This window comes from Saccostrea echinata, unplaced genomic scaffold, assembly GCF_033153115.1.
Source record: "Saccostrea echinata isolate AGI-Se365-2 ecotype Australia unplaced genomic scaffold, CSIRO_AGI_Sech_v1 ptg000002l, whole genome shotgun sequence".
NCBI lineage: Eukaryota > Metazoa > Mollusca > Bivalvia > Ostreida > Ostreidae > Saccostrea > Saccostrea echinata.
In genome coordinates, this window is record NW_026889751.1 from 7943777 (window position 1) to 7955843 (window position 12067).

At 32.1% G+C, this 12067-nt stretch overlaps 1 protein-coding gene across 1 annotated transcript in view; it reads left to right on the top strand.

Annotated features, from left to right (window-relative positions):
- Positions 1 to 11218, top strand: part of LOC133203964 (uncharacterized) — a 44335-nt gene extending 33117 nt beyond the window's left edge. Inside the window, exons 14-17 of the mRNA XM_061339759.1 lie at positions 3738 to 3888; positions 5051 to 5306; positions 5654 to 5750; positions 7925 to 11218. Coding sequence (XP_061195743.1) covers positions 3738 to 3888; positions 5051 to 5306; positions 5654 to 5750; positions 7925 to 8312 — 892 coding nt within the window. The 3' untranslated portion in view covers positions 8313 to 11218. The remainder of the gene's footprint in view (positions 1 to 3737; positions 3889 to 5050; positions 5307 to 5653; positions 5751 to 7924) is intronic.
- Positions 11219 to 12067: the final 849 nt, after the last annotated feature.

The following is a 12067-nucleotide window of genomic DNA, read 5'->3' on the forward strand; positions in this document are numbered from 1 at the left end:
AACTGCTACTCGATGACATATTACCAGGTACCCTTTATCTGTTCAAAGTCTGCACTTAAACTTAAGCTCACTAACATGTGGTAAAGTCATCTAAGGCTGGGAGCATCAGTGCACAGGGCTTGATTTTGTTTGTCATGTAAGATGTACTACAAGAACAAAACAAATCTTGAATTTCCTATGCATCAAATTGACTGTATTAGACCCCCTGTGTGGTTTATTGGACTCTCTGAATTGGCAGCTGTTTTGGGGATAACATTTTAAAAATAGAAATATTTTCAATCTAATAAAATGCAGACTTATTAGATCCATGCATAATAAACTCCTCTTGCCCTGAGTTTATACAGTGCTAATAAAAGAAGTATATTGAAGTATTTTGAATGTTGCTAAACAGATCATGAATTGCAAATCTTTCTCTCTACTTAATGCTAATTTTGACATAATAAACAATACTAAAACAAATCATAAATACTTTCTTTTTTTAACTGTAAACAATAGGAACATTCTCTCAATAGATAGATAGTGGGAGTGAATGTTAGCAATTGACATCAATTAATTGGTCATTGTAACAAGGTTATATATTGTTTTGTTTGATGGATGCTAGGAGAGTAAAAGGAGAGCTACATCATTCTCCTTGTAGTGGTAGCATCCCTTCTTGCTCATCAGCTGTCAGACTGGACAGTCAGCCAAGGATAATCAAAAATTAACAAGACTCATAAATCACTCAAGCTATGGCTGCCTCTCTTATGTACCTCACACTCGGTGCAGACTGCAGAAGGTGTAAGATTCGCCTTTATGATATCTGATGGCTGGCACGAGACCCTGTCAGCACACTGCACAGATATGACAAATCGGGGTGCTGAATTTCATTAGAGGCAGAGGAGGGTTCCAGCTTCCGAGATTTCCATGGCATGCAGAAAATGAGCTTTGATTTGAGAGTGCACATTGCTATTTTCATGACTCGGTTAGCATGTGGTCATGCAGTGTACATATATATTTCTTATGGTTTACTTGGACCGTATTCTAATTAATACATTTTCAAATTTACAATTACTGGACACACAGAGCTGAGCAAACTGGTTTAGGGCTTTAAATCCTTAGAACCTCACCCCCAGCATAAGTAACCCATTCCCCCCTCCAATCTCAAGAACAGGATAGATTTCCATATCATTCTAATGGAACATACTATGTAGTAGAAAAATCGGAAAGAGATACAGTTGATTTGAATTTACCATGTGACACAAACTTTTACTTTATGTGTATATAGTCCAAAAGAGCCCACAAACTTTTGTCATGTGAAGACAAGATAAATGTTAAAGATGTCAGCATGCTAAGATAATTATTAAAAAGTTGATTTTATCAATAAATAAATCCGTAAATCAATAAATTGAATAGGATTGAAAAAAAAGTTAAATTTATGAATCAACAAAGAAATTAAATCTTTTTTTTTTTTCTTTAACATAAAAATGAATTTAAAATAAACTTCTATATCAATGGGGAAAAAAAAAATTCAAAATGTGTTAATGCAAAACTGATGTGAGGTGTAGTAGTCATTTCTTTTTGTAGTTTCTGCTTTCCAGTTAATTAAGCAAGTATCTTGATGATTCATAAAAAGAAAGTCCAAACATGTAGTTTTTGAAACCTGCATATTCTAAACTTTGATAAGAAGCCCAGAGTGCAGTTAAGTATTCATGCTTGTTAATTTGCTTGAACAATTTCAATGCAGGACTAGGGATGGCAACAAATATTCGAACATTCGAATATTCATTCGATGAGTTGATATTCGAATATGAATTTAAGATTCGAATATTCGGTGTTTTTCAGATTTCATAAAAAGAAGTAATGTGATTAATAAATTTTGGAATTATCCCTGTTTACTTTACTAGCGATAAATTTCAATCGCCTGATTTCTTTCAGTACTTTCTTATCTTATGAATCTACTAAATTACATGTATTTTGTTTTGAGTAAGGTGTTAATGAATTGTACAATAATTTAATGCTTTATGTATAATACAGAACTTACTTTCATAGTTTTCATAAGTTAAATACGATCAGATCTAGAATAGAGGACAACAAAATGAAAACCTTCTTTGAATGTCTAAAAAGTGAAGAGTATACATACTTATCTAAACAAATTTAATTGATCATTAAATGAATGTCCGATATAGAATTAGTCTGCAATTAATATTGTAGAGGGCTCAATTTCAGAATAAATGTGTAAATTACTTGATTATCTCGGGTTGTACAAAATCCTGAGTTTTATATTCATTATCGGGAAATTAGTTAATTACCTAGGAAAATTGTCTATGGAAATATTTGATTATATTTTAAAAACATTTTATCAAAGATTATAATCATATCTCTTATTAGGTAGATAATTGTAATTTATTACATGTATTGAAATCTGAACAGTATACCGTTACGACTATCTTGCCTTTGGTAAGACGACTGGTTCCTCAGTTGTATAGCTACTATATATACACGTTTCATTTGTTGAAATTATCCCTTTCTACATTTAAATCAATTGTTTATTTCAAACATTGACAAACATCAAATGGAATTTTATTGTACACCTACAAAAGTCTTCATACAATTTTACTTTCAATATAAGTATACCTACGCTAAACCTTTCATGAAAGTAGGATGATGCATATTTAAAATAAAACAGATTTTATTTTTTTTATCAAATATTCGAATATATTCGAATACTTTCATTGAATATTCGAATATGAATTATTGACAAAATTGACATCCCTATGCAGGACACAAGGAAATTAAAAAGGAAGGAATAGAAAAATTAATCTTTTAATGTCATTAAATTCTACAGGTTGAGCAATAATAGCAGATTTGACAGAAGGAACTTTTTTTGGTGCAAAAACTTTCAGAAATTGCACGTTGTAGCATAAACATTGCCATTAGATGGCTACTAATAGCGCTACTGTGCCATGTTGATGTAAAAAAAAATCTTTTTTTTTAAATTTCAAAATGTAAATGTAATTTGAAATCCAAATGTATATCCTTAAAACTATATATGTACCTGTTAAAAAGTAATAATGCAATGTATTAGATTACGTAATAATGTACATTAATGTAATGAGATCTTTGAGCTCTTTTAGATCTTTATTTTGTAATGTTCTTTAATCAATGCATCCCTCTTGAGTTCAAGTAATACAAAAATTTTGTCTAGCAGTAATTTGTTTCAAGGTTTTTGTAATTGAAAACTGGAACAATTCGAACTAACAAATTTGAGCAGTTAAATCAGGCCGAGGGGCTGAGAAAATCCTGCTTATTAGGAACTTATTTTTGTAATCTGTCAGTTGTTTACTTTCAGCTTCTAGATAAATATCAAAAGATTCCTAGTTATTATTTGAAGACCAAGTCATTTTAATTCTGAAGTCTTCTGATTTTTGTTTTTGTCAGACATTGATAATTTCCTACCTAAAACCTCCAGCCAGTTGTAGATTCTTTGATAATTTTTCCTGTCTGTGTTGGCTCAGATTTTACCAGATGTAAAACATCAATTTTAGAAGAATTATTTTTAATTACTGCAGATATTTATAATAAAGATTATCTAAAATTAAGTAAGTTTTTTTTGTGGTTTATTATACCTATTGACTCCTTGCTTTCAAAATGCTGATCGAATGTCAGATACTCTTGAAAATGGGTGAAGCATGTATTAGCATTTGGAACTCAGAGTGTGCTCACATAATCGTAGCATTGTCTTATATTTTGTCTTGCAGAAAGTGTCGTTTAGAAGGGGATTTCCAGAAGCGTATAGGCCGTCCCAGTGAAGTGGTATACTCCCTAATGGATGAGAGTGGGGGTATTGACAGTGGTGTTATAACTCCAGCGGACATGTTGTCCTTCGCCAGACAAACTGCCATGGCAATGGTTAGTTTACATGTACTTTAACTGAATTCACATCAGAAAATTATCTCAATTGTCTAACATGTAGTGCACACTGGTCAATTTGATGTGTTCTTGAATATTATAAAAGGATTTTATATATTAGTTGAAAAAGTTATAGGTGTTCTTTCATAATTTTTATGTCCCATATAACCAATTTTAATTGACACATTATCATGATTGTGTTCTGTTCTTACTAGGAAGCTTGTCTTTTAATCATATTAATGATGAGGTATATGTATAACTTTTTCCAATATCGAAGTTTAACACTTTTAGCTGATTGACCTACATTCCTTAACCACAATTTGTATGAACTCTTGAGAATTTCTCGACTTAGCTTTATCTCATCTTCATTCTAACCTCAAACAAAAAAATCTCCAACTATCAAACGCACTTCACAGTACCAAGGGGACATGCAAAGCTCATCCCTATCAGTGTAGCTTAAAATATAGGAGAGGTGCTGTTGCCAAATTATGTCTTCAGCATTCTTAGACTTGTTTTGCCTGTGATCTTGAAAAGTTTTACTATACATTCTATCAACAACAGTGGAGATAAAATCAAAGCAATCAAAATACCAGGCCAGATCTTCCCCAAATTCAACCAAAATATTGGACAGAGGCTGTTTTAACATGTCTTCCAAAGTCATGCCTGCCAACTGATATTACATATTTAGACTGTGTTTTATGTTTGAGGAATTTTATCATATTTTTATCAAACTTTGAGTATCTTTTGTTTGATTTTATTGGGTTCATGAGTTCACCAGGAACGAGATGGTTAAGCTTTTTAGATTTATTCAATAGAAGTTAGACAGTTTAGGTTCAATTATGGAAACTTGTATATGAATTAGGTGCATTAAAATACATGTATAATGTATATAATTTTTAGCAAAGTTTTTTTCTGTCAGAATTTTCATTTTTCAGATATATTGATACGTCACTAAAACTAAATTCATGTTTGGGTTATATTTAAGTTTCTTCTTAATTGAATACAAGTAACGTCTGTTCTTCAAGTTCTTAATGACTGTTCTTTGTGAGATACTAGTACACAACTAATTTTCACCAAGAAATGGAGAATATTTTTGCAAGTAAATTTTTCTTCCATCATAATTAAAAATAAGTTTTCTTAAATCAACTTTCATTTTGTTTAGGAATACCTGGCAGCAAAGAAATATGTTCACCGTGATTTAGCAGCCAGAAACGTCCTTCTAGGTTACGACAAAATTGTTAAAGTCTGTGACTTTGGTCTGTCGCGGGACATTTATAATGACAACCAATATCATAAAATAACCAGTGGCAAGCTTCCCCTCAAGTGGATGGCTATCGAGTCCCTGAGGGACCGCATTTTCACCACCCAGAGTGATGTCTGGTCCTTTGGCATCTTGATGTGGGAGATCATCACAATGGGTAAGAGAAACATAGTGCATATTTAGGAGGGTTGCAATGTTACGTGCATGTAAATACATTATACGTTCAATACGAACACAGATTTCATTTTCTGCAGTGATTTTAAATTACATGTTTAAAGCAAACACAGCTACCAGGGTACTTGAATAATGAAATGCATGTTTTTATGAAAAAGTTATATACAGTCAAACCTCATTATCTCAAACTTCATGGGAGAAAATCTACTGTAATTTTTAGGATTTAGGATTACAGTAATTTTTAAAATTAGTAAATATTTACTGTAATCCTAACAAAACTGCTTAACAATGTCAGGTTTCCTTGTCAATAAATTGTTTTATTTTTGACAGGTGGCTCCCCATACCCAAACATAGCATTAGCAGATCTTTACTATGTTCTAGCCAATGGATACAGGATGGAGAAACCCAGTAATTGTTCATCTGAATTGTAAGTAAAAAAAAAATGTATCTAAAAAAAACATTTTATTACATCATTCAAATCATTAGAAGCAGATGCTGGAGGTCATCCCTCATTATCAAGGTCAAACCCAGTGTTGTTTGGTTCAGGCAGTGCATTATGGGTAAAGAGGCACCATACTGGCCTACTATCATCTGAAACATATATTTTTATCTCTATCCTCTTTCACAGCTAATTGGATTAGGGTGTTTTTCAATTGCTGTGTCTTCAAACATTTCCCCCATCTGCGCTCAATGACTTTAGAACTGGTTTGTTTACCTTGTCAGCTATCAAACAGTGTATTAGACCTCTTCAAATTAACTCAATTTGATTTTGACTGATGAAAATTTTGGCAGACAGACTGACAAGGTGGGGGAACTTTATCCTCCTTCTACACAGGAAATGTGATAAAATTTCTCAGCAGGTGTGGATCCCAACAAAACTCAAACTATGTATGCAAATCTCTCTACTGAAACTATAAATTTGTCAGTTGTATTGTTCTTTTGTTGTCAGCATTGAAAATTTTCCAGACAGAACCTCCTTATTCCTCAACCTCAAAATGTCACCAGCGAGCATTTAGCACAAATTATGTATCTACCTGATGAGCCGTTATGCCCCTATTTTTTACTTTGTTTTGGCTGCTGTTTCTGCTAATTTCGAGCAGTTTTTCTCCTCCCTTTGTCAAGGTCACCTCCACTCAGCATCATTTTCTTGTACTCTTCATCTCTTATCACCCCTACATGTATCTCTCTTCCTAGTTCTTCTATCAAGGTCTCAGTTTTTTGGGGTCCACTTTGTATCAGATCCTTTGCCAAGTGGAATGTTTTTGAACAAGCTGCAATCACATTGTAACGTAATTTGGCACCTTGAATGTGCAATGAAATATGGGGTCATAAAGATGTTTGATTCATAAGATACATGTATGAGAAAGGGTTCACAGCACAAGGATATGTATTTTATGATGATCAACTTTATTGCTGAGGGAAATCTGATAATGCATTAAATTTTTATTACATAAGAGTAATAGACATTACATAAGCATCGAATTCAGACAATTTTAATAATATAATGTAGAAGAGATTTCATTTATATATTCTTATTATTCTCTCAATTAAAGCATTAATATCCTTGAGATATAGACAGGATGCGAACAATAAGATATATTTAAAAAGAAAATAATGCATAAATGGTCACGCCCTACTATGATTTTCATCAGTTTTAGAATCTAAGTTCTTTTCCGGTTAATATCTTAGCATTTTATCAGTTTGTTTTTTGGGGCTTGAAATAGACTTCAGGTTGTGAGTTCGTGGGATATTTAATTGTAATGAACTTGTATCTCCACCAAGGCTTTTGCGAACAGGATGTAGGTGTATATTGGATTAAGATAACATGTACATATACCTATATGATAGCACTCTTGTAAGTCCAAAACAGTCAAACCCACTTAATATCCAGACACCTGCTTTGTTATCCCATCTTTTCTATATATTGCAAAATTAAGGCAAATCATACTACAGAAGAATTCTGTTAAAGAGTGAAAATAAAAATTATTTTTGCAGCATACGGATTCTTAAAGCAGTTATCCCCCCCCCCCCCCTTTTTTTTCAAAAATTTCAATAATGAAGAATAAGGGAGCATATATAGAGATTGACTTTTTTGCACTCTTTAGATATGTCAGTCATTTGAAATTGTGCAGACGTGCTTTAAAAAGACATGGCTGTACATAGGATCAAACAGTTTATACTAAGAGGTGTTATATTTTTCTTTATCTAAGATACTGTTGTGGGAACACGTTTGTATTTACTTAGCTCTGTCAACTCAGGGGCAAATTCAAGAATTTCAAAGATCTTTTATCTGAGTATGTGATATTTTTGCTTTAAGAAATGTTGTCTGCACTTGCATTATCAGTATTTGAATGAAATACTCGAATTTTTCCCTTTATTTTTCTTACTGACAAAACAAGATATGCCATGGTTTTTGAGGGGTATTTGATGCAAAGCAACTGATCAAGCAGGAGGTAGAATCTCAACAAAGAATTTCAAAGCACTTATCTGAAAAATGTGACCAATGCAGTAAAACTCAAAATTAAGATTAATCATTCAGTGATTGAAAACATTCATTTTTTTTAGAGTGTGTCAATTTATTTTTGCAATACTCCTTTTTAGATATACCATCATGCGTCAATGCTGGATAGAGAGTCCATCAGAGCGTCCTAATTTCACAGACCTGAGAGTTCAGATAGAACAGTTGTTGTCCAGGGATAGAAATTATTTAGATTTAGATAATATAGATGCTCCATTGTCAACATCAGAAAGCAGTAGTTCACCTAAATCTGATGATTCGGACACTATGTCTCTGCTCAACACAAGACCATCTGCTCACAGAGTTATTCCTGGGCAATCATCACGGAGACCGGGAACCAATTCACCGGGTACCAGTCGGTCTGGGCCCCAGAAAACAGTAACCATAGCTACAGACCCAGTGACTGTTGTGTGTATTGAGAATTCAGATCAGTGGTATATGAAAGGGGCAGAATCAGAAACCTCATCATAGCTATAGAAAAAATCTACTTTTTCTGTTTTCTAGTATGAAAAAATTAATGACACTGACATGAAACTGCACAAACACGTAAATGAATTGAGGGAAACATTGTCCTCAGAATGTGCAATAGTTGTCTTTATTGTTGACTTTACCATGAAGTGAACTGCTCAATATTGTGCAGTAATTATGGACTGTGATAGCCCAGTGTTGAGGAACTGTGTTCACTGTGCCAGCACTATTGTGCTTATGTGTGCTTCGAGCCAGTGTACCAGCTAGCACAGCACATTGTGTGTGTGCTTCTAGAAACACTAAAAAAAATCATCTTTAACGAGGCTTGCTGTGATTATGTTTATTTTTAAAAATATGTCATTGTTTGAATTGATTATGTAGGTCTGTAAATATTTATTTATATATATATATTTATATTTTGCAATAGTAATTTATTTTGTTGTTGGAGGAATGTTCTCCATATGATGTGTTTATTACTATAGGGCCAGTACATTTTTTTTTTCACCACATCCTGCAAAATTAACAGTATGGGTTACTGAATTTTGGCAGTGTTTGACCTGGGTATTTTTCCCCCCATTGATTTAGGGTCATCTCAGACAATACTAATGTGCTGAAGAATAAAACATTTACCAGAGCTAGAATTCAATTAAACAAAATATCTATTTGCCTTTCAAAGAATGTATGCAAATAAATGAAAAATTAAATGTAATCAAAGTACATGTATATATAACTACATGGATACCATATTCACCCCAATCATCCCTGAAAACAAGCATGTCCAAACTACATTAAACAACTGATTTTTTTCTATTTGTTCAAAAAATGATAGCATAAAATTTATTTAATATCATTACTTATGTTTTATGCATATAGATTTATAGACCTCTTATTCAGAAGTAATCTATTATTATTTCCTTTTGTAGGATTGATTTTGTATCTGATCCTTTTAAGATGTCTATACATGCATCATCATATTAAAAGGTAGCTCTCTATTGATACCCATCTTTTACAGCATTTATTTCTCAATGGTTCTTAGTTTTAACAATATTTTATTGACAGTTCTGCAAATACAATTAGTACATGTATAATGAATGTAGGAGGGAAGTTAACATTTGAAAAACAAGTCATTTTCAATTGCAACATTATGGTGCTTATGAGGGGTGAAAATGGTAAAGTTGTTCAGAATTAGGAATTGCAAACATGCGGTTGAAGTTTAATTGCTTGAATGAGTTTTACAACTGTAATTTTTTCAAGTTAAAAAAATCATGTTATTCTTTGAAAGTGTTGTGTCAATTGATTAGTGACCTCCTCATGCTTGTAACATTTTTATTCATTTTCCAAAAATTTTAGAAGTGGAACTCTTAAATTCAGATAGAAAAAAGGGTAATGTTCATATAGTGTTTACATAGTCTGAAGTATGTTGTAAAATAAATCCATGCATTTTGCCCAGGTATAGTGTATTATATTGTCATTGGGCCTAGATAAATAAATTGTGTGTTTCCAGTTCCCCGACCAACCCTAAAATATATGAGCCAACCCTGAAAAATTTATCCGCTGATATCTTTCGGGAAGTAAACAATTCCATTTTCACTATTAGGAATCCTAATCTCGATCACTTCAGTGTTTGAGAGAATGCATATCCTATACACATTAAACAGAAATGCCATTAGTAAGCCGACCTTTTGGGAAAAAGAAATGAACCCTTTGTTTTTCTCATTTTGTTTATTGTCAAAGTTGAATTTTAACTAATATAATGTTAAAATAAAATAAAATGTTTTCCCTACCTACCTACCCTATTTTTTGTTGGAATAGGAAACACACTATTTATTTATCTAGGCCTTGAGTAATTTAAGTATAATACAATATGTATCGTACATGTACTTGCATAAAAATCACAATGAAAGATACCCTCAGGTAAACAAAAAAAAATATTTATCTTTTTGTAAATTCACTTATCTTTATCTGACATTCTTATTCTCCCATCACCCTTTAGAAAAGAAAAAAAAATGTACATTAAAATCCTTAAACAACTTGATCAAAACATGCATTACTGTAACAGTAATAGGGAGATGTTCTTTGTTGAGATTGTTTTATCATAAAATTGGTTTTATAATGAATTACATGCATAATTTCATTTATTGTTCTATCATTTTCTTAATTCATCATATTCATACATTTTACCCATTTCGTGCCATACAAACTATAAGCTTAACAAGTGCATCTAATCACCTGTTTTTTTTCCTCTCTGTAACAGTAGAAAACAATTTCTGCTGGGTGCTTTCTGCCCTCAGCAAATATATTTACCCCAAAAAGGAAAAATCATCAAGACTGAACATATTGTTCAAAATTATTGTTTCAAATACAAAAAAAAACTCGGACATTTTTGCATGGTTTTGGTGGATTACATAGATATCTCTTGAAATCATTATCAACTTTTTGTTTTCATACAATGAACTTCAAATGTTATTGGACCAATTTAAAAAAAAATCATAGTCTTATGCTTTCTATGAGAAAAATACCCTCTGCTTTTTAAAACCAATCTTTTTTTCATATTTATTTTTTTTTCACATGTTCAGAAGTAGATAAACTTATGAAAGCATTTGTAACATACTATTGTTAAAATTACACATATTGCTTGATTATAATTTGTTATTTCTGGCTTTGTTTAGAAGAGAATTGAATTGGTCTATGTAAGATTACAAAAACCTTCTTTTATTTTATCATGTTTATATAGAATAGTAGTTTTTTCTCCAAGTGTGTTCAGATGAATTTTCTCTTTACCTGTAAAATTTATTCTGCCATTCTCTTTTACCTGTGTGTGTGGACTTGATTGTCTCCCCCTTTTACATGACCGTCCACCATATTGTCAAGATTGTAAACAATTTGTTTCTGTTAATAGTTATTGTATTTCATGCATTTGTAATAAAAAAAAAACTGTTTACACATCTTTTTTTTGGACCCCCACCCCCATCCAAACGAGAATCAGCATCCTGGAAAAAGATTTTTCATTTAGATAGCGGTTTCTAAAGATTAAAATGTCCATTTTCAGGTTTAAATAATTTATTTATAATCATATGTACTTGAATCATGAAACTACCATATGATTGCCCATGTTTGAAGGAATTTTTTTTTTTTTGGAGATTCATAGACTGTGTAGTTTTTCATTTGACCTTATTTTATTTTACCCAAGGAAAAGGTAAATATCAGATTTAAATTGAATAGAGAAATTATCATGGGCACCACTAAGCGAAATATTTGGGAAAAGATTACAGTCCATAATAAACATTGTAAAATATGGCATTTTAAACATTAATTTACTGAGAATTTTATGTTAAACTAATATGGAAGAGAAAATGTAAGCACATAAAATTGAAAAGAGGGTCAAACAAAATCATGAAAATAAAATGTTTACAAACTTCTAGTTATTCACCACAGAAAGGTGAGTTTAAAAAGTGGAAGAATTCGCTGGAAAAAAGGCAAAACAGGCACTCATGTCATAAGCGAATAACAGAAATCTATGAAGGGAGGATGTCCACCACTAGAAGGGGGGGGGGGGGTTCCCATCACACGATCGTTAAGACAGTTTTAATAACTCACTCCTCCCATTTTGTGAGACCTGTAGACAGTTTTTAGACTTCCTATTCAGTAATACTTTTATGAACCCTTTGTTGACCTCTCATAAGTATGTATGGGTTTTTTTTTTCTTTGTCTGAAAAAGAGGATCTAAACCCCAGCCCCTGGGTCCACGCCCATGCATG